We start from the raw sequence: 24285 nt of genomic DNA, 5'->3' as shown, positions 1-24285 counted from the left end.
TTTATAAGTCGTAACAGTTGAGGGTGGACGCCACGAAGCTGACCTCAAGCAGACTCAGGAAAGAGGGCGTCCTTATCATCTGTCCTGCATTTGTTCGCCTGATCCTGCCACGGCAACAATTCGACTTCGAGGCACGTCCTACCCATTTTGAGCGGTTTGGCCAACGAAACCACTAATTTACTCCCGGTTCTGGTGTCCGCGCGCAAGACGGCCTTTCTCTCCGTGCGTTAGGGTTGGGAGTTACACGTCAAATCAAGAACTCGCGTGCGACCTGTGCGGCGACCGGAAACCGGCACGCTTCAACAGCCGCCGGCTGGCAGCGGAAAAGAGAAGAGAGTCTATTCATCTCCAGTCATTGACTTGGAAGTACCAGAGCCTGTGCGTCTCCGGTAAGTGGAAACGAGAAGGGAGTCTGCGCATCTCCAACAAGTGGAAAGTAAGAGAGTCTGTGCGTCACAGTGAATGGAGAGTAAAGGATCTATACATCTTCAGTAAGCGGAAAGTAAAGAGAGCCCGTGCATCGGCAGCGACTGCAAAGTAAGAGTCTCTGTGCATCTCCGGTAAGTGGGAAGGAAGAACAACGCCTACTCACCATCCACCCGACGAACCCATAGCAGACAGCATTCGTACATACATCCCTTCCCTTCCCTACGCAAAACGACCTTGCCAGCCCTCCGACGCCGAAACTCGGCCGGGACCTCAACCGGCCCAAAAATTGCGACTGGCTCAACGCACAGGCGTGGAAGCGCAGACTTTTTTAATCGTTCTATACCGCACTAGCTTTGACGGTGACCAATAAAAAGCATACGGAGTACCGCAGCCTCGGATCGACCTTGCGTCGTCTGGACACGCTGATAGGTTCGACCAGAAGGGGGAGTCGAGACAAGGCTGGCTTCCCCGGCTTGGCTGGCTGGCTGGAGCTTCTGAGGAAAGAGAGGCGGTCGATCTGTCGGTCTGTCTACTTGTACTCCCGTGGCCGTGCGGATGCGGATGCGGATGCGGTAGGAAGGATCAGCAACGTGTGTAAGTTCTGGGGAAGTGAGGAAACACCGTACTGTGTAGGTAAGTAACTTTGGCCAGAAAGAAGAACAGCGGGTGGTTGAGTTTCGTCCAGACCGTCTAAACTGGTGTTGTAAGGTTTGGATTGTGCCGTGATCTGCTTGCTGCAAAGTGACTTTACGAGGTCTTGATCAGTCGCTCGAAAAATGTAGTCTCAGTTTTAAGTCACAATAAAGACTCTTGATGCCTTGCAACAAATGAACTGTTGTGTTCTTGTACTCGTAGTTGTATGAGCTTACACAGTATCCTCAGGGCCAATGCGAGGCATGATGAACACAACACGAGTTGCTGGGATCGACAATGAGATTCCGAACGCCATCAGACCCTCCTGGATATTTATGCAAACAGAAGTCAAACTCCACCAATGCAGCTCAACGCTAACTTATGCCCGCTCCCACCTGTCAATCTTGCCCTGTTCCTGGTGGTGCAGTGTCTGAAGTCGCTTCCGCTGGCACTCTTCGCCAGCCACTCAGCGAAGAGTCGAATTATGTTCCAGTGTCTTGATGTATCTGACAAACGCCTTTTTGTGGACCATGCCTCTGAATTCTCCTTCACTCAAAACGCAAATGTACCGCAGTCCCAATTTGACGAAGCACTGATAAACCAGGTCCATTGGGGAGTGCACATCAAGTGCCACCGGCGCCGGGTCAATGTAAGGCGTGAGGTCGGTAGGGTCGGAGGACGCTTCTTCGTTGCCAGACTCCTCCCGTCCTGAATCGTATCCTGCTTCCTCAAAGGAGTCCCAGAGCCGGTAGTGGGAGGTGAGCGCGTGGTTTTCTGTGGAGAGCAAGCAGAGTGCATTCTCCTCATCCTCTACCCTGTCTAGAGCAAACTCTAGGTCTGGAGCTGGGATGAGGCCCACTAGGATTTTGTTGCGGAGGACAGGCAAGCCACCATCTAGCTCCCCAAGATTTTGCAAGCGTCTGAGTTTAGCCCGTAGGTCGGTCGCCTTGACAAGAGGGGATAGCGTGATGTCAATCACTTTGTCTCTTCTGAATCGGGGTGTGATGTCTCCAAGCTCGGAGTCAAAAACCGGGGTGGTCCGGTTGTCGAGGAAGGGGTATGAATTCATGTCGGTCAACAGGTCATATATGCTCAACGGCTCGACAGCGTCTGCCGTCCACTTGGCACAAAGAACACCCAATGAGAAGGGCAACACGTGGTCCAAGCTGCCTGTCAACTCAAACAGGATGACAGCCAAAGTGACAGAGAGGCGTGTGACGCCGCACATGGTGGCGCCGGCCGCCACTAGGGCATAGACTCCAGGTGTAATACACGATTCGATGTTTCCGGAGTCTCGGCAATGCGACCATAGGAAAAAGTCTGGAAATTTCAAGACGACGTATTGGGCCAAGTGACCAACGATGCGTCCCATGAGGCCGCCAACCACCATAGAAGGCACATAGATGCCGGCGGGCACCTTGATGCCAAAAGTGATGGTCGTGAGAAAAGCCTTGACGACGAATGCAAGGCTGAGGTAGCGAACAATCTGCAGGATTTCATCCTCGGTCGTAGGACAGAGCCCATTTCCTGGATTTTGCTGACAGGGGCTGGCAAGCTCGAACAAGAGTTCGGCAACAGCTAGCCGGGTATATCGGTTCCAGAAGCTGATCAAGCCCGTGAGCAGGGCCACGAGTAGAACTTCCAGCATTGGATAGGTTTTGATGATTTTGATGCGCCGGAATGTAGTGGCCCAGAAGCGAGATGCTTTGATGAAAAGTGCACCGGCTACTCCGCCTGCCATGCCAATTAATACGAAGAGGGCGAGCTCGAAGTAATGCCAATCCGTAACATAACGGACTTCAAACAACACAATCTTGTTTGTGCCATACGGGTTCAGGAACTTTAGTGAAAGCGCCGCAACAATGCAACAGAAGAAGGTGCGAAACAAAGTCTTGGGAGGGAAATAGTAGCTGACTTCCTCCAGGCTGAAGAGGACTCCACCCAAGGGCGAGCCGAAAGCCACGGCGACACCAGCGGCGGCACTCGCCGATAGAACCTCTCTTCGCTTACCGTCGTTGAGGTTGTACTTGGTAAACAGCCTGCAAGCAATGTTGCCCACACAGGTGGCAATGTGCACATAAGGACCTTCTTTGCCCAAGCTCATCCCTGATGCCACGCTCAGAATGAGAGCGATAGACTTGAGAATGAGAACTCGAAGGCCGAGGTATCCGTGCAGAACAAAGCCACTGAGGATGACCTTGACCTCTGCCACGCCACTTCCCGCTGCTGAGAAGTATACGCTTGCCGGGACTGTGCTCTCCTGACTCGGACGTCGGACACCTGATGACTTGTCCTTGTCTGCCTCGGCGTTGATGGTCTGCCTGAGCGCTCCAAGATCCTCATCGAGGGTGGAAGCTATGTGTGAGGGCACGACAGTCTTCGAGTACAATGTGATAAAGCAGGACAAGGCTGCAAGAAACATTGATCCGAGGATGAATGCCAGATAGTCAATGTGAAGGTCGTCGATTCGAGAAGGGTGAATAAGTTCCGACCAGCTCCTCCACCTGTCACACGTGCGTTCTCCACCGCAGCAGCTGGTCCTGCTCAGATACCAAGCACCTCGACAGAAGCCTCGCTTGATATCAAAGATAGCAGACTCGGTCACGTCGACAAAGTATGCTAATGCGGCAGAGACGACTCCGATGATGGCCACGAGAACCCATCCTTGAGCCGAGTCGAGGAGCAAAGCGATTCGTCCTCGCCAACCCCGCTTTTTCCTCAGCTCGAGCACACGGTATCCGTCCGCAATGCTATCGTGGACCCAGTCCGTCGACGTGAACTGATCGTACCATAATCGGTCGTCCTTCGACAAGGAGCTTGCCAGCATCGACGAAGAAAGTTTAGGGGTACGCAGCCCAGAGCTCCTCATCCATACCGGACTGGCGTTGCCCGACTGTCGCGCACCATATTTCCGTTTTCGTGAACTCCCGCTGGCACTGTTCACTCTGGAAAGCTGTCTTGACCTCGGAGATCCCGGTGTGCTCTCGCCAGTGTACCTGCGAACTAACCCTGGACGGTCCCCCAGCAGGGCAGTCTCTTCCGTATCTTGGGAAGTCATAACGAGTGACGGGGGTAGCCGTGGTCCCGGTTCAATTCCGGCAAGCGAAGTTCTGGATCTGCGGAGCGTCTCTGGGGAGGACGGCGTGGTAGTTGACTGAGAAGGTGGGAGGGAGGCAGCCTCATAGGGTCCGTGAAAAGAGACAAAGGATTTCGGCATCGTCGCAGCATCTGTAATGAATAGGAGGAGGAAGGACAGCTGCTAAAGATCACCAGAGGCAGGAAGAAGGTCACGGCGCCGCCTGCAGGCAGCCGCCGCCTTCCCCAGTCCGTCAGCTGGTCATCGGGAAGGTAAGCTGTATAAATAACAGTCTCGTGGAAGGCGTGGAAGAAGTAGAGGACTCGCTCCCTGACTCGGTTCGAGTATATCAAAGATTAGCAGTATCGACAGGGTGACTTTTCCGGGGCCCAGCCAAGCGTGCCAGAGGTGAAAACTGGTCGGTTGAAAGGGCGAGTAATGGACGGTCACGCTAATCGTAGCAAGCAGGAAGAGGGTGTGCCTATAGTGGACAAGATGTCAGTGTCAAGGCTAGGCATATGATCAGGTGGACGAAACATCTCGAACGACCCAGTGGGCGGTGGCATCAATCATCTGACGGTTTTCGACGAACGCGGCGAGGTGCCGGTCTCGAATGGGAGGACGGCCTCATGCGGAGGAATGTCTCGTCAGTCTGGGCATTGAGCAGCAGCCAGTGCCGACACTCCGAACGACTCGTCGTCGCGACGTGAAATGAAGTGCTGCCCCAGCAGGACACCACTGTCGCTGGAGTAATTGGATGCGTGGGCCTCGATGAAGCCGCTCAAGGCATTTACACAACCTCGGTGGGTTAGAAACAATTTGGAGAGCCACGACAAGTGCTGGGGCGTGACGATGACATGCATAGCCACGGGCCTGTAAGAAGCCTCGGGTGCCCTCGTCAGCTGCACCAACATGTCATGGTGCACCTGCAGGATCACCCAAGCCCATGCCCGGGAATCTTTAGGCGATGCCGAAGCCACTAATGAGCTCGTGCTCGGTGCAACGCTTCCGAGATCGACATCGCGAGCATTGGGTGAACATCGCTTGAGATTTTGAGTACGTGCTGTACCGTGTATACCACAGCCTGTTTGAGCTGCTACAGTACATGAATTCTCTTCGCAGCCTGTGCCTCCTCAACCAAAGACGTTCTCATACTCTACTCGTCGCTCCGACCATGTCCCATTCACCCACCCAGTCAACCTCGTTTCTACATCCCACCTCCCCCCACCCGAACGTCTACCCCCAACTCATCCTCCTCGGCGACAGCATCACACAACTCTCCACCCTGACCCTAACGGCCCGCCTGTCGGAATGGTACTCTCGACGCCTCGACGTGATCAACCGCGGCTTCTCAGGCTACACGGCGCCGATGGGCCACGAAGTCCTCCAGCAATTCTTCCCCGCAGACAGTGTGCCTTCCCAGACGGTCCCGCGCGTTCAGTTGATGACGATCTTCTTCGGTGCCAACGATGCCTGCGTGCCCGGACACCCCCAACACGTGCCCCTCCAGCGATACATCGCCTCCCTGAAGGACATGATCTGCCACCCAGCCCTGAAGCTGCACGACACGCAGGTCATCCTCATCACGCCTCCACCCGTGGATGAATATCAACTGGGCGGCCGTGATCGCACTGCAGAACATACCGCAAAATACGCGCATGCCGCGCTTCAAGTCGGCCGTGAATGCAATCTCCCCGTGCTGGATCTGTGGACTGTATTCATGCGCAGGGCCGGCTGGACGGAAGGCTCGACCAGCGCGCTGGCAGGAAGTAAGGATGCGCCTCGGAGCGAGGTGCTGGGCGAACTGTTGGAGGATGGACTCCACCTCGCGACGGAGGGCTACGAGGTGGTGTTTTGCGAGTTGGTCAAGGTGATTGAGCAGGAGCTGCCGGAGCAGACGCCCAAGAGGCTACCCATGGTGTTTCCGGACTGGAAGGACAAACTTGGCATCCAGCCATAAACACAGATCCCTCTCGCAGGAGCGGTGGTCCGCAGTTCCCAATTCGCTTAAAGGGTAACTAGCGACGGCGCGAGGTGGCTTCGTCAGCGTGTGGTCACGCAGTATTGACCCGCCGAAACACAGTACGTCTGAGTGTGTGGGAAGGCGGCTTCACGGTTCGTACTTCTGCACACGTCGAACCACTTCAGCACCACTGACCAGACCAGACCGGTTGAGTTGGCGAACAGTCTAGACGTCTCTCGTCGGTGGTGCACTTGCTCCTGTACAGTTCACGGCCCGAACACCTCTACACAGGACTTGCACACTCAGCTCTGCATGTGCCAGCACTAAATTCTACGTGCTATACGTAGCACGAGCATGAAGCCGCTTTTGCTCCCATTGGGCCTCCTCCTTTTCGCCACCCTCTCCTTCACCCCGGTCCTAGTCCCGGCGCGAGTCCGAGTCCACGCCCTCCCCATCCAAGAATCCCCGGTCCTCCGTGCCATCGACGCCTCGCTCCTCGAAACCCTGGCCCAGACCTACACAGCCTACCTAGACAAGAAACAAGAGGGCACCACGCACCTCCTCTCCACGATCGACGACTTCATCGCATCCACAAAACTGGCCCTGACCACAGACTTCGAGCTGACGCGCGACACGCTCGTCGAGGCCCTCGACCTGCTGCGCGCAAGCAACGCGGCTCAAGCCGAGAACAACGAAGTCGGCAAACGCTCCACCGACGTCCAGCAGCGCAGTCTGGCGATCCAGGAGCGCACGCTGCAGCTCGCGGAGAAGTCGAACCGCGATGCCGTCGAACAGATCATCACGGCGTAGAGCGGTGTGGTTGTGCTGTTCCTCACGCTGGTGACGGCGTGGGTGCACTGGGTGGACGCGCGGAATAATCGCGAGCGCGTGCGGCTGTTGGCGGAAAGTCATGCCGGGCTCGAAAGGCGCGTGGCTGTCATGCATGAGGACCTAAGGCGGTATCGGCGCGAGTATGGCGCGTATCGGCAGGCGGTGGGGGGTCATCGGCGCGAGGCGACGTCAACGGGGAGTGACACGAGACTGAGGAGTGGGTATGACTACGCTCAACTGGAATGAAAATCTAATGGCATTCTGGATTCAATTGAGGGAGATTCTAGACTACAGGATCGGGCCTCGCAGAGACAGGTGTAGAGTGGACCCGACTTTGGCGACACGCAACGACGCTGTGTACCACCCAACACGTGAAGGAAAAAGGAGTGACCAAGAACAAGTTTACAAGCAGAAGAGACAAGCCCGCGCGCCGGAGGAGAGAGTGTGGTCAGGCCATCTGGGGCCCATGAATAGACGTCATGTCGAGGCGTGAATACACCGAAGAGACTGGTGAATCGTAGAGTGCAAGGGAGCAAATTCTACTCGTCATCGCTCTCTTCGTCGCTCTCGGCCTCGTCCAGCCACTGCAGGAACTTCTCGGCAGCTTTACGGACTTTGCGGCTGGTGCCAATGTCGACATATTTCTTGCTGGCCTTTTGACCCCAGACCTTCGCAACCTCCTCGCTCACCAGGTCGTTCTGGTAGTAAGCCATGAGGATGGCAGGGACCAGAGGGATCAGGTCGGAGTGATCGTTGCCGACAAAGCGCTCGGTACCGCCGAGGAAAGCCTTCATGTGCTTCTCAGACTCGCCGATCATGGTCTTGAGCATGCTGGCACGCTTCTCGATTTGCTTCTGCTTTATGATGTTGTCGTCGAAGAGAGTCTGGGCCAGCACAGTCAAGGTCTTGTGCTTGTTCTCGATGCCCAAATCTTTGGCCTTTTTGTAGATTTCGAGATCGTCCACCTTGGTCACAGTGCCTTTAGCCTTGGTCTCGTCGATGAGCCAGGTTCCAAGCTGGTCGTAGACGTTGTGGCCGTTCTCCTCGCCCTCTTCATCGTCGTCGAAGGCAAGAGAGCTCTTCAGGTCAGTCGGGAGTTCTTTGGCACGAGCAGCCACAGCCTCGGCGGAAGTGTCGACTGTCCACTCGTCATCCTTAGGTTCTCTATCGGCCTTGGACTCAATCCCCTTGGCACCCTCGGTGATCTGTCTGGTAAACTCGTCATCGCTACCAGCCTCGAGCTCCACGACACCCTCGTCGCCATCGGCATCACCTTTGTCAGAGTTGGAGTCGTGAGGGCTGCCGCCATTCACGGAGCCGTTCTCTTGGGCTTCGGCCTTGGCTCGATCGCGACGAGTCATCTTTTCCTTCTTGGTCTTCTTTCCGCCCTTCGGTTCGTTCTTGAGAATGAATCCACTCAGCTTGTGTCGCAGGTCGACCTGGGTACGTTGGCCGCAGGCCTTGCAGTCCAACAGAATGCGTCCATCCTTGAGGTTGATCTCGGTCTCGGGGTTCTTGCAGGACTTGCAGAGGACGAACCTGGAGATGAAGCCATCCAGCGAGTCTTGCAACTTGGACGCCTCATGGGCTCCGTTGATGATCCAACGGTCGTCCTTTGGGTTGGTGTTGGTTTGCGCACCCAGCTCGAAACCGAAGTACTTGATAACATAGGAAGGAGGACGGGCCAAGGATGCTGCAACGCTTGGCAGGTTGGCCACAACAGTCCTAGCGATAATGTGTTAGTACTATGTATATATAAATTGGGGGAACCAGAACTCGATATCGCTTACTTGATGCCGTTGCCTTTGCCTTCAATCTTGGATTGCAAGCGCTCCATCTTGTAGCGGTAGAAGGGATCGGTAACGTCCCGACGAATGTTGAGAGTAGCCATGGTGAGCGATGTTTATTTCTCTTTCCTGAATCTTATCTTTTGCAACGCTGTATAGGACAGTTCGAGCAGGAAGGTCGACCTTTTCGGGCTAGACGAAGGCTCACAGGTTGTTGGCGTGGATGCGGGTGTTTGCGAATCTTTCAATTTGACCAGACATGCGTGGGAAATCACCACTGATTAATGAAATATAACATGAAGAAAGGCGTCTGATGCAGCGTATCAACCATAGGAGGACCTGGCGACACTACAACGATGTCGTTTGGCCGGAAATATGTCCAGCTTTTGTTTGGTTTTGGTTTTGGAGGAGGGGAAGACCGTCCGATACATGAACAATCCGGGCTGTTGCTTGAGCGTGATGCGTTGACTTTCCAGTAGGATGAGGAGCGCAAGCGGAATGGCGCTGCGGGATTGATAGCACGAGCAGCGGTGGCAGACTCAGAGGGCGATGGATGTTGAGCTTGCGAGGCTTCCGACGATGAAAATGTCTGACCAGAGCGAGTAAATCTCGACTGCTTGACAGAGTGGTGGTGATGATGATGATGAGAGGAAAAGAATAGAAGTCGGGAGGCGAAGATGAAGTACGGAGCAATCCACGGAGAAGGACTCGGTTAGTCTCCTCGGCTTGCGCTAAAAATTTGTGCAGTTGTCACTCGGAGCAGAGGATCCGCTCACCCAACAGGAAGAGGCCGTGTGCTTGCGTGACTGGATGGATGAGAATGACATTGATGCTCAGCAGGGGTCTGGCCCGCAAACATTCACTGCAGCAGCGAGAAGCCGAGATGCAGGAGCATGCAGAACAATCGACAATTGACCCTCCGCTTGCGTCTTTGTTCGCCCGGCAGGCAGCCACTGCATTTCCCGCCACGGACAAGGCCTGACCGCCGGGAACAGTGCCTGGGAGCCTGGGAATCTGCACCGGCACCCAGACTTTAGGCGTCCGATGCGCCGGAAGCTATCTACCTAGGTACTTCGGTACTGTAGGGTACTCGTACAGTGCAGCATTGGGCCACAGTGCCTCATGCTGCTCGCGACACACGCCCAGATGTCGTCGTCTTGACTGAACTTGCTTCACGACACCATCTCACAGGCCACATGTCTCATCGAGTCTGCAGGTTGCCTTTCTCTGAATTTCCGGAGAATTACAAGGTAGGTGCCATTGCTGCAGATGAATTTCTGTCGACGGGGGTGACTCGCTTCCACAGTCTCGCATTTAGTTGCAAGTCAAGTCGAAGCTTTTCGTTATATGATGACACATCCTGAGCTCTGCATACCTGTAGTTTTCTGTTTCTTTCAATCCCTACCACGAGCCAACAACCATCAGTTCCGTGCAAGGTAACAGTTCAGTGACTCCATTCATGTGAGAAGCAGACTGCACATGTTCAATGTGCACGAGCCCGATCGGTGACCCCTTTGACTTAGAATTCACACAGTCAGGTCAGTCACACAATGTCGTCAAACCCACAGCTCCGACCAAGCATAGACTGGTCTTTGTACCTAGTCACGGACTCCACTCCAGCAATCCTGGGGGATAAGGACATGGTCCACGTGGTCGAGCAGGCGCTCCGTGGCGGCGTTGGCATCGTCCAGTATCGAGAAAAGCACGCCGACACGGGCGCCATGATCGAAGTCGCGTCGAGACTCCATGCCGTCACCCAGAAATACAATGTCCCGTTGCTGATCAATGACCGGCTCGACGTCTGTCAAGCGGTCGGCGCCGAAGGAGTCCACATCGGCCAAGACGACATGAACATGGTGCGTGCCAGGCAGATCCTAGGACCGGATGCCATCATAGGAGTTACAGCCTCGTCACCGCAGGAGGCCGAAAAGGCCATCAAAGAGGGTGCCGACTACCTAGGCATCGGCACGACGTTTGCCACGCCAACGAAACTCGACACCAAGCACATCATCGGGACAAGAGGACTCCAAGAAATTCTAGCCACCTGCGCCACGGGGACCGAAAAGTCCATCCCCTGCGTCGCCATCGGGAGCATCAACGCCTCGAACGTCCAGAGAGTGCTCCATCAGTCCACGGCGGGGACCAACCGCCTCAACGGCGTCGCGGTAGTCAGTGCCATCATGGCCTCCGCGGACCCCGAAGCCGCGGCGAGCAGTCTCCTCGACCTGATCAAATCGTCCAAGGACACATTCTACGCAGCCGTGCCGCCCGGCAAAGAGGCGACAACTGACCTCGAACCCCTCATCGCAGAAGTCCCCGCCATCATCAAGAAGCACGTGGCCTCCAACACGCTCTGTCACAACATGACCAACACGGTGGTACAGAACTTCGTGGCCAACGTCTGCCTGGCGACCGGTTCGTCCCCGATCATGTCCGAGAACGGGCCCGAAGCCCCCGACCTGGCCAAGCTAGGCGGCGCCCTCGTCATCAACATGGGCACCGCAACGCCCGAAAAGATCGCCACCTTCCTCGAAGGCATGCGAGCGTACAACGCCGTCGGGGGTCCCATCCTCCTCGACCCCGTCGGCGGCGGCGCCACGGCCGTGCGGCGCAACGCCATCAAAACCCTCCTGGCGGGCGGCTTTTTCAGCATCATCAAGGGCAACGAGGGCGAGATCGGCGCCGTAGCAGGGACGTCGACGACACAGCAACGGGGCGTCGACTCCGGCCCGTCCACTTCTACAGAAAGGGACAAGGCCGCGCTGGTCAAGGCCCTGGCCCGGCGCGAGCGGTGCGTCGTCCTCATGACCGGCAAGACGGATTATCTCTCCGATGGGGTCCGGACCGTCGCCATAAACAACGGGTCCGCCTTTCTCGGCAAGATCACGGGCGCAGGGTGTGCCCTCGGGGCTGTCATCGCCAGCTACGTGGCGCTTCACCAGGACGATAAGTTCCTGGCCGCCCTGGCGGGCATCTTGCACTATGAGATTGCGGCAGAGTTCGCGGAGAAAGACGCTTCATGTAAAGGCCCAGGCTCGTTCATCCCGGCATTTCTGGATGCACTGTCCATATTCGGCAATGACGTCGCCGAAAATACGAGTTCCGGGAGGAGTGAGGAATTTAGGCTGCTGGCAAAGGTAGAACTCGTCAGTGTTGAATAGATAGAATGACGTGGTGGCTGTAGCAAGGTCCACTTTGACAAGAGTAGGGGCTTTTTCTTTTGAGCCGATGACGAGAAGAAGCCTGGACATTTCAGGTCGATAATACACCATACTAGCAGGCGAGCGTCAGGCATGTCAACACCCAGTGATGGCGCCCATTGTGGCTCTACAAGCAGAGTGGGCGTCGCTTTCGCTCAACTCTGAACACAGGTCTCCAGACCAGTCTCAGTCCGTTTCGCTCGTACAATTTCAACCCGTTCCGCTCGTACAGTTTCAACAAGTGACCTTTGTCTTGCGCCTTTCGTGGCTCACTTGTGATCTTTTCTGGTGCTGTCCCTTTCTCTACCCTCACGCCACGCCACATCAACATCCAGTACTCCTAGTACTCGACCTTCAACCTCTCCAGCCGCTTCATGGCGGCCTCGATGACCGCGCCTTCCCTCTCAACCATGCCCATGACGTCTGCGATGCGTTCTTTCTGCAGCCGACTAGGCACGCCGAACGCAGTCGACAAAGTGGAGCCCGGAAGCGAAGCACTCGATCGCGACGTGACGGTCATTTGGGACGCCGACATGGACGGCGTGATTGATGAATTGGAGATTGACGATGTGGATGCTTCAAGTGCTGGCGGAGGGTTTGGAGAGGAAGTTTGTTTGGAGATGAGGTTGGCTTCTTCCACGAGGTCGTGGGTCAGTTTCTTCACCTGTTGCTCGAACGTCAGTAATCGCTCATTTTGCTCGGGATGCGAAACCCCCGAGAGGAGGAAAAGCGGACTTACAGTGTCGAACCTCTTGTCCATGAACGAATCTCCTTGCCCGTCTTTCTCTTCAGTCACAATACCAAGGTTCCTCCCCAATGCACCGATTTCTTCAATCCAAGCGAGCTCTTTCGAACTCAGATCTCGCTTCCCGGACCCGACTCGGCCAACTTTTCTCCTCAAGGCCTCGTACCTTGCCACTAACTTCTTCTGCTTCTCCCGTGCTTCTTGGAGTCTCTCGTCAGGGGATTTGATGCGATATGGCTTGCCATACTCATCTTCTCCTTCAGTAGCGGCGAGACGCTGCAACTGATCCGCCAGTTCAGCCATCTGCTTGACTTGGCTACCCAGTTCGTCGCGTAGTCGCTCGCATCGGCGGAACAATTCTGAAGCAGCAGTCTCCAAAAGGTGTGATTGCACGCCAACTGTGCGGTGGGTGAAGGTCATGATCTCCAGCGTAGCAGGACTGAGCTTCATAGGGCGATCAGTAAGTGCCTTCCTGAGGTGTGGCGGCAGTTGTTTGCGCAAAGAATCAATGGGGACTTGTTGATTCTCATAAAAGACTCTGGGCAAGGAGTAAGGCTCCCGGGCTGGGACTAGGTCAATTTCTGAGTCTGCCGTCTTGACGAGTTGAGTGCTTGAGCGGCTGGGAGAAAATGAGGAGAGCTCTGTCGACAGGGGCTCGAAAGTGGAAGTACTGAGATAGTCTCGATCGAAGGCCACTCCGTAAGGGCCATGACCGGTCGAAGCGAGGAGCAGATAGCCTACCGACTCGTCGTCGACAATAGCAGGGGCTGAAAGAATCTCTGACGGTTCTCCTGTGTCGATCAGTTTGTCAGTCACGGAGATCGAATTCTGGCACCGTATCTCCAGCCTTCTTTGCAGGCCGGGATCAACAGGCTGACTTCCTGCCAGTTCAGCGCCGAGCTGGGTTATCCAGTCATTCAAAGAGAAAGAGTAGACATGGTCAGTGGTGGTCAGGAAAAGCGAGTGGTTGTACACGATATCCGGCGTGAAGATGGGCCAATTGACTGCAGCGTTCCTGGTCTCTTCGACCAGCGATACCGTGTCGATCAGTGTCAGGGGTTTGGCGTCAGAAGTAGGGACACTGAATGCACCTTTTCCCTTCTTTGGAAGCCACTGCCCGGTCACTCCGTCCAGATCAATAGCGAATGATACTTGATTCTCCGGCGTGGCGACACAGATGGTGGTAAAAGGAATGGGAGGGCCTGATGGCACGGCCGGCGTCTCTCCGTCTTCGCCATCGAACAGCTCTTCTTCATCAACTCTCGCGGGAAACACGTACACATCGGAAATCTCAACTTCTGTGCCGTCATCCTCCGGGGTAACTGTAAAGGGTCCTTGGAGACGTGGGATGGCACTCGGTTGCTGCGGTCGGAAGCGCACCTCAACTTGTCCAAGGCTGTCGGTGGACTGATGGATCTCGGGTTCCTCGTTGTCAATCTCCTGAACCCACTCATATTGCTGCTGAGCGGCCCGTCTTTCGTCCATGTCTGCCTCATCGTCATTGATAGAAGCCATTCGAGATATAGCTGTTGTGGTGAGGGAAGGAATAGTGGTCGAGGTTGGCCTCCATCTTGACGGCAACAACGGGCATAACGCGTAGATGTCCCCATTCCTCATCGCCACCCAGAGGGTCATGCTCGCCCATGCGTCCTCGTCATCTTCAGCCCTGCCGCCGAAGCAGGCAGCAGATACTTCCATGTCAACAGTATCAACAGAAAACCCGCGAGTCTTGCCAAAAGCAGACGGTTCATAGTCTTGGTCGCAGGAGACGCCATCCGCCAGCTTTCTCAAGTCAATGGCCAGCTTGGGGCGGTCAAGGGACCAATTGCTCAATTTGTCGAACTCCCATAGTCGCACTGCGGCCTCAGCAGTGACAGTCACCAGGCAGTCGGTTGTGGTTGTAGCGTGAGCCAAGGGATGCCATAGCACCGATGCCAGTGGAGATTCCGGAATGACATGGACTGTAGGACCTAGCTGATATGTCTTGACTTTTAGCGAAGACTTGTTGCGCTCTTTCAACCTCGAGGGATCAGGCAGGACAGCCACATGGACAGTGTGCTCGGTACAAATGGCAAGGAAAAAGCCAGATGGAGATATTAAGATCTGGCGTATCTGGTAGTAGACAGGCACAGCAAGTGTCTGAGTCTGTCAGCAACCGCGCGCGGCGCAGGGTGGACCATCGGCTTACCTTGTAGCTTGCGGCCTCACCAGCTTCTGTTGTGTCAGTTCGAGACAGACCAAGGCCAGACTTTGCATTCTCTTCCCAGTCATCTCGTACTGTCGCAAGATCTGCCCATCTGATCTTGTTGCCCACGACAGTAAATATTTCGGTACCTCTGCTTGCAATAAGTCTCCTAGAGCCCTGGTACTGCGCCTGCGGAGGAGAACCGATGTAGGAAGAGCGTTTGGAGGGGGATACAGGGGACTGCGGTTCCGGGTCTGTGAAGATCTTTGAGCCTGGAGATGGCCGGCAGAGGAATGGCGGAGTGTATCCAATTACTTTAGGCATTTTCGGATTATCGCAAGCCCAAAGGGCGCGGATCAGGAAGACATAGTAATGGCAGAGTCCCGGGCAGTCGCAAGGGACGATTTTTCGTGAGGTGGTTGCTGGAGCGCAACTGAAAGTGAAAATCAAAATGATGTTGTCGCGCTTTGACGCGGCGCGCCGCAGCTTCTGTGGTCGCTCACTCCCAAGGACTTTCCTTTGTTGACCACCAACAGTCATCTACCCTGGCATTGAGACGCAATCAGCAGCTATGTCTACAGTTGAAAGGCTCGACAGGCCTAGTACGTATTATGCTTCTAGAGTGCGTGGGGTCCCTTGATGGTCACGAGGAACAGCTTGAACTGACTCGCAAGCAGAAGAGGGGCAAGTATGGACGCGACCAACATGAGGAGAATGAGAAGCAGCAAGAGGAGGTTGACCTTCTGAAAGATGCTACCACGATCTATGTCGGCAACCTGTTCGTCTCTAGATGCCTCCTTCTCGGCCGAGGACTTATGCGTATGCAGGTCGTTCTATACCACGGAGGAACAAATCCACGAGTTGTTTTCCAAGTGCGGCGAGATCAAACGACTTGTCATGGGGTTAGATCGGTTTCAGAAGACCCCCTGTGGCTTCTGCTTCGTCGAGTATTACACCCACCAGGAGGCGCTCGACTGTATGAAGTATATTGGCGGCACCAAGCTTGATGAACGTGTCATCAGAACCGACCTGGACGCTGGATTTCAGGAAGGCAGACAATATGGCCGAGGCAAGTCTGGCGGACAGGTAAGAGACGAATACCGGGACGAGTTCGATCCAGGTAGAGGAGGTTACGGTCGAGCTATTGATGCGGAGCGGAGGAAGGAAGAGGAAGAATACGGCAGTGGTAGATGATGGATATCGATATGTACAAGTCTCCAAACTGTCACGGTCCTGGACTCCGAACTCCTCTATCAAGCAGAGACTCTGTGTCTAATACCGCATCAATGAATCCCGCCGGGCGTCCCAAATGCATCCAATACCTGCCTCAACCACCAAACATGTATCCGGATATCGGACGTCAGCTCAGGATGAAAGCTGGTTCCGAAGACGTTGCCCTGCTTAACGGCGATTATATCCCCGGTCTCCTCGCCAGCATTCACTTCCGCGCCCATTGCAGCAGCTTTCTTCAGCCGACCCGGCAACTTGGCCATGATATCAACATGGGTGCTCATTGCCGACCTTGCTTGGTCATCCTTGGCGGGTTTCGACGGTGCAACCACAGTTTCGGCCACTTGCTGTTCTCCTTTCTGGATGCCTTCGACATTGGGAAGAATCTTCTCGACGACAGGTGCTCGAATGAAGACCCCGGGGAACGGAGCCCTCGAGATGTCTCCGTTTGTGTCGAGGAACGGCAAATCTACGTCCGCTTGGAAGCTTTCAACCTGGCGTCCGAAATGGTTTCTGTTCACTCTGACGTCCAATCCGCCTATGAGGTCCTGGCCACCTTTCTTGGTGGCATTAGCTGCTTCGGCAAGCAGGATCAGACCAGCGCAGGTACCCCACGTCGGTTTGCGTTGGACTCTGTGTGGAAGGGTCAGCTATCAGCGTGGACCCAATGTCCAGGCAAGAGCACGTACTTGACGAACTCTCTAAGTGGTTCTAGGAGGCCTGACTGGGCGGCCACAAGCGCCATGGTGGTGCTTTCTCCGCCCGGTATAATCAATGCATCGCATCGCGTCAAGTCTTGCACGTTTCTGACTTCTGTAAACTCGAAGGCGGCTTCATGGCCGTCTTTCCGCAGATAATCAGCGGCGCGCCGCAGTAAGACCAGGTGTTCCAAGAATGCGCCTTGCAAGGCCAACACGCCCACGGTGATTGTCATTGATGCGACATGTGTAGCAAAGACTAAGGCCGAAGGGATGTTCAGTTCCCTGTATCTTTTCCACGCTGCCTGAGTCACTCGCTCACTGCAGCAATGACGGGCACTTCTCGCCGCCACGAAAATTATTTCCAATGGGACATTTCGCCTCGTCTGTGATTGGTCAGCCCGCTTCGTTCACTCGTCGTCCGCCGACGCTTGACTCGAGAATCTGCCCCAAGGACACATGCGATGCTGAAGCTCATCGCACCCAATAACAGCAGAGACGGCGATGCAGGGCTCATGGTTTCAGGCACTCCGCACGCAGTCAATGAGCATCAGCCTCGTGGAACCTCCGCCGCCGTTGATCTTTTGCCTGTTCCGAGCCCATCTTCGGCCTTTGCTAAAATAAGACATGATGCGTGGATGCTTGACACCGACGCGATCTCTTGCTACTGAATCATGACTACTTGTCCGGGCTGGTGAGCTCATTGATCCGTGTCTTCTAGATGCCATGCTTTGATTCTTTATTCAATTCAATAGCAGCCTGCGATACAATCCAGAGGCATTAGAAGGAAACTCGGCAATAGGCCCCATGAATGGACCCTCCTCGGCGAATAGCACCTCCACGATCAGCATCAGCACCATTTCTCTGCTTCAGCTGGCCACATCGCTGAACCCAACGGTCGACAGTACTCAAAGACACGAGAGATAGTCACATTACCCTTACCGACGACTCTCATCAAGCGTCGCGGTACCACTCTTGGTATCCCCGCATCTGTCACTCGGTCATTGATCGCCCTCAGGCCTCCGTACTGACTAGACTATTGAATAATACTCAAGATGAAGCGACATTGTCCGGAAAACTTCGAAACCACGATCAATCGCTGGTATCTCGATACCCGGCCTTATGTCCCTCAACCGCACAACCCCAGATCACTCCATACGCTCCCACTCCTGTCCACGCTCCAACGTGCGGACCAAGAAGCAGTCACCCGCTTCATTCGGCCCGCAGATCGCTTCATGTCTCTCGCCAGCGCTTTGCTGAAGTACACATTCATTCACCGACGGGCGAAAATCCCTTGGAGTAAGGTGCAGATATCCCGGACACCGGCTCCTCATCGACGGCCGTACTGGGAACCCCCAGAGGGCTGGTCTACCACCGACATCTACGACGAGAGTGATCCTATCTATGGGGAGCCATGCCAAATAAGAGGTCTCGAGTTCAACGTCTCCCATCAAGCAGGCTTGGTCACCATCATCGGCTGCTCGACACCCACAGCGCAACTTCCTGCGTCCATCATGCCGAATCAAGGGCCTCCCTCACCGGCCGTGCTCGACTCTCTGGCCCAAATAGATCTTAACACCCACCCAACGTGCACGGCCTTTGAGGACTGCAACATAATCCGCCTTGGAGTCGACATAGCATGCACAAATGAAGACAAACGAACCCCGAAGGACCTGACCACGCGGGCGAGATTTGACGAGTGGATTGAAATCTTTGCCGAAATGTTCTCCGACAGGGAGAGACGACATATGCGCGAAATGCCGGTTCACATGCCCGTCAAAGAACGCGAGGAAGGCGAATGGAGTGATTCAAACTCCTCCGCGGCTTCTTCACCACGGGACAGCAAGGGTGACAGCAGCATCTTCAGGGAACATGAAGCCAAGATGGTTAGCCTGAAGCTGCGGCGCTTTTACGCCTACTGGGGTCTGAAAGAAGCGTACATCAAGATGGTCGGCGAGGGTCTCCTGGCCAGCTGGCTGAGGGAATTGGAATTCCTGGACGTACATGCTCCGCCGCCTCCACCGCCGCAGCAACGAGAACCCCGAGCCTCGAGCGTACCACCAGACCACCGTCCCGGTCGAAATAGCAGTGGCATTACCAAAGCTAGCCTCGAGAATCAGACAAGTCCAGTGCCCGCCTCGGCGGATATATTCGCGCAGCGGAGCGAGCCATCGGTCCTTGATATCGGTGGGGACTCTAGCATACGCCCAACAGCCAACGGGGCAAATGGCATACATACAAAAGAGAACGTCGCCGGCACAGTCCCACCAATTGAGATCAACACCACGACGACCACCACCACAGCGCATCGCAGGACATCCTCCATCCCCGCCACGGACATGTATGCACAGCACCGCCCCTCCATCTCATCCCTGACTCCCACGGACACGGCCGCCCATGACCCGAGAAAGATCTCCTTCCCTGCAACCGCAAGCAATACGACCAATTCCAACGGCACAGCGCACGTCCGGCCGCACGAGTATCTCTCCCCATTCCCGGACTCGCCTTCGACGCCTTCGTTGCTGGAATCGCCTCGGTTTTCTGGCCCGGCAGAGGACCACCACCATCCCGAACCGACCGAGACCGCGAAATGGACACCGCCCGACAAAGCGGAACGCGGGATGACGACGCTGTTCAAGGGCCGGAGGGTCGAGGACGTCGAGATTGAACTGGTGGCGTATGATCAGGACTTTATGATCGCGACGGCCATGCGGGGCGTCAAGGAGCGCGAGATCCCAGGTGGCAGTATCGGCCAGGGCAGCGGATGGTGGTTGCGATTGGATTTCGAGGAGGATATTAGACCCTGTGCCGAGGGGTGGTGTACGTGTTTGCAACTGTAAAGGTGAGGGTGGAGGTGATTGTGAACTGGCGCTTTGAACTACAGTAGCCGAGCCACAGTGACTTAAGCATATGGAGACGAATGAATGATAGACAGTACGACTGTCTGTCTCTCTCTTTCTCTCCCTCTCTCCCTCTCTCTTCCTTTCTCTCTCTCTCTCACACACAGCCACGTACAGTATGCAGAGGTGATGTCGTCGTCAGAAGTTCGTGTTCCTGTCCGTGTGTTCCTGTCCGTGTGTTCCTGTTCGTGTGTTCCTGTTCGTGTGTTCCTGTTCGTGTGTCCCCTGTTCATGTGTCCCAGCTTGTGTGTTCCTGTTCGTGTGCCATTGCATCTTTCGTCCTCGTGCGAAATGTGAGTCCTCTGTGTCTGTGTCTGTTTGAAGGTTTCGTCGCAGGCACATGATCCAATCGAAAGCAACCACTCTCGTACAGAACATACTGTCACTATCATGGCGTTCAGAGTCATTGAGGTCGTTGAGGGCCCTGTACACCGCTGTGTCGCCTCCCCGTGTACTCCGTATACTTGCTTCGTTTCCGGATAAGACGTAGAATGCGTGGCCGGGAGGATATTACCCAGGCACCTCAAGCTCAACGATGTAAGAATGTAGGTTGCGAGTACCATATAAATTACGAGACAAATTTCCTAGCCTGCCGGGGGCCTGTATACATGCGAAACTTAGGCATCCTTCAGATACATCATACCAGAGGGGGCTTACATATCTAGGCATCGTCTTCCTCCTCGTCATGCACGATGAAAGAGGACGAGTTGGAGGAAGAGGAAGAGCAAGTCAAGAGATCAAACGACTTCATACTCTATGTACTCGTTTCTGCATCATGACCCATTAAATTATATGCCAAGTACCTAGGTATTTAGCGCTCAGCACTGGCAACAGCATTGAACATCCAGCATTGAGCTTCAGCGTTCGGCGTCTCCTTCTCACACGCGCAGTCTCACCCAATCCATGCGATTCTAGAATCTCACGCTCCTCTCCTCACCCCGAGCCCTCCGACAATCATACTCAATCCACCTAGCCAGCCCACTCCCCCGACTATCCTTCCGGAGGGCCAACTCGTCGATGACCCTTCCAACGTTCATGACGTGGCACCCTTCGTAAGTGATGGCAAAGGCCGGCATTTCGGCGTCGCACAGCACGAGCGCGGTAGGCAGCGGGTACAGAGACAGCGAGGAGGCGTGGTCCCATAGTTGGGGGCGGGCGTGGAGCGGAAAGGGCGACAGGTGGGACTGGTCGATCAGCGTCTTGATGAGTTTTCGGGCGGCTTGGACGCTGGGCGAGCTCGAGCTGCTCGGTTTTGCCACAGGAACATGGGATGTCGCGGCGTGGATTTCGTCGTCTTCGTGCATGTCGTCTCCGTTGGGGTCCGATAGTGACTGCGATTGCGATTGGGATTGCTGCTGCCGGTGGTGCTGCTCTTCTTCATCGCCCTCATTTTCGGCCCTCGCAAAAGTCACGGCATGCCGTCTGAACCGGCCGGTGATGTCGTCCCGGAAGAGCACGATCTCCTCGACCGGGCCGAAAAGACACATTCTCGCGGGATTGCTCGCCCAGATGACTTCCCCCTTGACGGCGTCCTTGACTTTGCCTCCGCCTCCACTGCCGTGGATTTCTGTGTTCGCGGTTGCCACAGCCCGTCGCACGCGGCTTGTAAACACCTCCGGCACGCCCATTCTGGGGACCATCGTCGCAGCGCCGGCCGAAAAGCTACTCGCCCAGGGATCATTATCACCGGGGACAAATACAAAGGTTACATTCGCCAGGAGGAACGAGAACTCCGACAACACAGACGCCAGGGCGTCGAAGTGTTCTTTGTATTCTACGCTGCCGCCTCCTTTGGTCGAACCGGCCATGCTCGCCGCCGACCCAAAATTGCCCATGAGGATTATAGAGAGGGGTAGCGAGGAGACGTGTCCGGAGCTCGAGGTGTGATACGAGGAGAGGATTGCGCGGATGGCTTCCAGCGTGCGCGCGGAGTCGAGGGTGCATTCTCCCAGGATGGCGATTTTGCATCGAGCGGGTTCAGATTCTTGTTCTTCCTCAGCATCCGCCACCGTCGGTACCGTTTGTGGCGATGGGCCGAAGACACGTCTTTGGACCCGCCGCATTTGCGAGCCGATTGCCTTTTCGCTTCCGAGGCCGAGGAAATCGATCCAGCCGAACCCAGCGCCCACGTTCGCGTGTAGTGTTTGAGCGCCTGTGGCGTTTGATATGCCCAGCGTTAGTGCCCTTCTTTCAGCTGGGGGACCCGCTAGCGTGTCTGCCGCGAATACGCCCTTGATCTGGCCGCCCACGCCAGCTGCGGTGCCGAGGTTGGAGTTGTGAGAACCGTCTTCTTCGTAGGTGCCTTCGACGAGGACGATCATGCCGGGACAGAACCACGCTCCGTCTTCAGGGATTGGACGGGCGATGGAGAGGTCTAGGACAACGCTGCCGGAGAGATCTGTAAGGGCGAGGTCCCCAGCTGCGGAGTGGGCTAGCATGCCCAGCAGAAGGTGTGATGTGCCTGATCGGCCAAGCAGGTTTGATATCGGCGTGATTTTGTACGCGTTCTGCTGAGTTGTCAGGCTGCTGGCTGAGTGCAGTAGATTAGGTGGTCGGGTTGCCGTTGAAAACGAGGGAGCTTGAAAGGATTCGTTCCTCATCAGTCGCTGATGGACGAGGTGGTACCTGTTCCTGAACATGGAAAATTTGTGCTGGATTGGTGGGAGGAGGCTGGCGGTGCCGTTAGCTGGTTCTAGGGACTTTTTGGACGTCGAGTATATTAGACGAGGTTGGTCAAATGCTGAGATGAGTCTCAGATAGGATCGTGTATCAGGGTGAGAGTCTTCTTCTTCGCCATAGTCTCCGGAAGCATTGCCATCCATATCCAGGGCCGAGAGACCCAAGCTCGTCTGGCTGTCGTCCCTGGTCACATCAGGTCGGTTCGCGAATGACCCAGACCGTGATAGACTTGGACTGCCAACGGAGCTATTAGTGCGGGACAGTTTGCCCGTATCCAGCCGCCCTCCAGACATGCATGGCTCGAGCATTTTGAGGATGTTGGAGAGCTTTTTGTCCGGCCCATCCTCGATGAGCAGGCCGCCACCGGATTTTTTCCATGCTTTTGCGATCTCGTCAAGTACACGTTCGGCTAGCCCTTCTTCTCGCCATCCGCTGCCGCAGTATCTGCCGACAAAGGTAGAGAGCAGGCCCAGCCCGGACGAAGTCAGTGTCAGGTTGTGCTTCTTGGTGAGCGTTCTGAACGCAACAGGTCTCAAAGTCTGGGGCGGGAGAAGGATCGGTAGGACGGTCGGGGCGCCATGCACGCTTGTAGTCGCGTTCGACTGCGCAGCAAAAGTGTTTGCGACGTTGGGTGGACGGGTTTTAATGGGATATGCAGGCGTGCCGAAGCCGGGCGATGAAGAGAAGACTTGGTCATTCGCCGTCGTTTTTGAGGCTGCTTTGAATGTCCGGGCAGGTAGCCCTGGTGTCGATACAGGCTCCTCCATCGTCGGCTGGTCCTTAGCTTGTTTACATGTTAATCATGGTCAAGATCAAAAAAACTGTGGTGGGCGAGCGGGCAGAAGTTCAGCCTCGACGCGTAACGCGTTTTGAAGCCGAGGTGACGCGAAGTGAGGCTCATTTCAACTGCACGCGAACCGCCCTCACTTCGTGCCGCTTTTAAAGACTCCTGCTCACTACTCTCATGCGCTAAGCGATCATTCTATCCTCGGCCATGGTCCGTCTGATAAATCTCCAGCATAGAATCATACCGTCTACGTACATAGTACCCCCACTGGACTCCTGCGAGCTACACCATAAGCTCTACACAGGCTCAGAGCTCATCGGTCTCAGTGTCCTCGGTGTCCGGGGTGACTGGCCGTCTTGACGGATTCCCTCTGCGTCGCTCTGGGGCGTCAATTCCAATGAGCACCTGTCCGTGTCTCCTTCTGGCTTCTTTGGAAACGGCGCTCCAGATTGCTGCGAACTCCTTATTATCCATTTTTTGGAGCTTCGATTGTGTCAAATTCACCGTTCTCATCCGTTCGAGGTGTCGATCATAGTCATTACTGCATTTGTTTTCGAGTTGCACCATCTTGTACATCCACAAGCCACTTCCCCAAAGAGGTGAGGTAAGAATGATCCCAAAGCCGGCCGTGAATATCAGCATCTCAAGGTTTTCGAGGAATGGCATTTTGATAGGAATTGCGGCAGATGTTTTTTGCCGGGCGGCTTGTTCCAGTGATGCGAATTCGAAGGGCGGTTCTTCCTGGCCTCTCAGCCTTGCAGACAGGATGGTGAGGTGGGATACGTTGGCGGGATCACCAAGTCGAGATGGTGTCGGAAAGCCAGCAATCCTGGCAACTAGGGCAAGTGTGATGCGTACGAGCTTGGAGGAAAATGGGTGAGAGACGAAGGCTTCTACCACAAGAGTTCAAGACGTTGAGGAAAGAGTCGGGGTTCAACGTGTCGAATACAATTTTGAGGACTTGCTGGGTCCTTAAAAGACACCCTGCAATCCCAACTTGCTCCGAGTCATCGCTTTGAAGGAACCAGTTTCGATACGAAAAAACCATTCCGGTTCCCAGCACTCACAGTGTGCGCTCGTGGCCGGTCCAAGCCCGTCCTATATATTCCGAGAACGACTTTCTTCGTGTCATTTTTATGAGC

The 24285-nt window shown here is 55.2% G+C and overlaps 10 protein-coding genes across 10 annotated transcripts; 5 read left to right on the top strand and 5 right to left on the bottom strand.

The window, feature by feature from the left end:
* Positions 1–1528: 1528 nt before the first annotated feature.
* Positions 1529–4279, bottom strand: A1O7_09840 (chloride channel, other eukaryote; the record flags this gene model as incomplete). Its single annotated transcript, XM_007763825.1, has 1 exon — positions 1529–4279. One exon carries the CDS (start codon positions 4277–4279, stop codon positions 1529–1531), a length of 2751 nt encoding a protein of 916 aa, XP_007762015.1.
* A 1033-nt stretch (positions 4280–5312) lies between these two features.
* On the top strand, positions 5313–6098 carry A1O7_09839 (uncharacterized protein; the record flags this gene model as incomplete). Its single annotated transcript, XM_007763824.1, has 1 exon — positions 5313–6098. One exon carries the CDS (start codon positions 5313–5315, stop codon positions 6096–6098), a length of 786 nt encoding a protein of 261 aa, XP_007762014.1.
* Positions 6099–6455: 357 nt separating this feature from the next.
* Positions 6456–6911, top strand: A1O7_09838 (uncharacterized protein; the record flags this gene model as incomplete). The annotated part of the gene is made up of 1 exon (XM_007763823.1): positions 6456–6911. The coding sequence occupies one exon, from the start codon at positions 6456–6458 to the stop codon at positions 6909–6911; it is 456 nt and encodes a 151-aa protein (XP_007762013.1).
* A 560-nt stretch (positions 6912–7471) lies between these two features.
* A1O7_09837 (translation initiation factor 5) lies at positions 7472–8823 on the bottom strand (the record flags this gene model as incomplete). The annotated part of the gene is made up of 2 exons (XM_007763822.1): positions 7472–8657; positions 8723–8823. The coding sequence occupies 2 exons, from the start codon at positions 8821–8823 to the stop codon at positions 7472–7474; spliced, it is 1287 nt and encodes a 428-aa protein (XP_007762012.1).
* A 1446-nt stretch (positions 8824–10269) lies between these two features.
* Positions 10270–11880, top strand: A1O7_09836 (uncharacterized protein; the record flags this gene model as incomplete). The annotated part of the gene is made up of 1 exon (XM_007763821.1): positions 10270–11880. The coding sequence occupies one exon, from the start codon at positions 10270–10272 to the stop codon at positions 11878–11880; it is 1611 nt and encodes a 536-aa protein (XP_007762011.1).
* A 379-nt stretch (positions 11881–12259) lies between these two features.
* On the bottom strand, positions 12260–15173 carry A1O7_09835 (uncharacterized protein; the record flags this gene model as incomplete). The annotated part of the gene is made up of 3 exons (XM_007763820.1): positions 12260–12583; positions 12659–14803; positions 14853–15173. 3 exons carry the CDS (start codon positions 15171–15173, stop codon positions 12260–12262), a joined length of 2790 nt encoding a protein of 929 aa, XP_007762010.1.
* Positions 15174–15460: 287 nt separating this feature from the next.
* On the top strand, positions 15461–16043 carry A1O7_09834 (uncharacterized protein; the record flags this gene model as incomplete). Its single annotated transcript, XM_007763819.1, has 2 exons — positions 15461–15627; positions 15677–16043. The coding sequence occupies 2 exons, from the start codon at positions 15461–15463 to the stop codon at positions 16041–16043; spliced, it is 534 nt and encodes a 177-aa protein (XP_007762009.1).
* Positions 16044–16132: 89 nt separating this feature from the next.
* On the bottom strand, positions 16133–17013 carry A1O7_09833 (glutamine amidotransferase; the record flags this gene model as incomplete). Its single annotated transcript, XM_007763818.1, has 2 exons — positions 16133–16712; positions 16769–17013. The coding sequence occupies 2 exons, from the start codon at positions 17011–17013 to the stop codon at positions 16133–16135; spliced, it is 825 nt and encodes a 274-aa protein (XP_007762008.1).
* Positions 17014–17832: 819 nt separating this feature from the next.
* A1O7_09832 (uncharacterized protein) lies at positions 17833–19617 on the top strand (the record flags this gene model as incomplete). Its single annotated transcript, XM_007763817.1, has 1 exon — positions 17833–19617. The coding sequence occupies one exon, from the start codon at positions 17833–17835 to the stop codon at positions 19615–19617; it is 1785 nt and encodes a 594-aa protein (XP_007762007.1).
* Positions 19618–20588: 971 nt separating this feature from the next.
* Positions 20589–23123, bottom strand: A1O7_09831 (uncharacterized protein; the record flags this gene model as incomplete). Its single annotated transcript, XM_007763816.1, has 1 exon — positions 20589–23123. One exon carries the CDS (start codon positions 23121–23123, stop codon positions 20589–20591), a length of 2535 nt encoding a protein of 844 aa, XP_007762006.1.
* Between the last annotated feature and the right edge of the window lie 1162 nt (positions 23124–24285).

Source organism: Cladophialophora yegresii (assembly GCF_000585515.1).
Source record: "Cladophialophora yegresii CBS 114405 chromosome Unknown aczIN-supercont1.7, whole genome shotgun sequence".
Lineage (NCBI taxonomy): Eukaryota > Fungi > Ascomycota > Eurotiomycetes > Chaetothyriales > Herpotrichiellaceae > Cladophialophora > Cladophialophora yegresii.
This window is presented reverse-complemented; position numbering and strand designations above follow the sequence as displayed.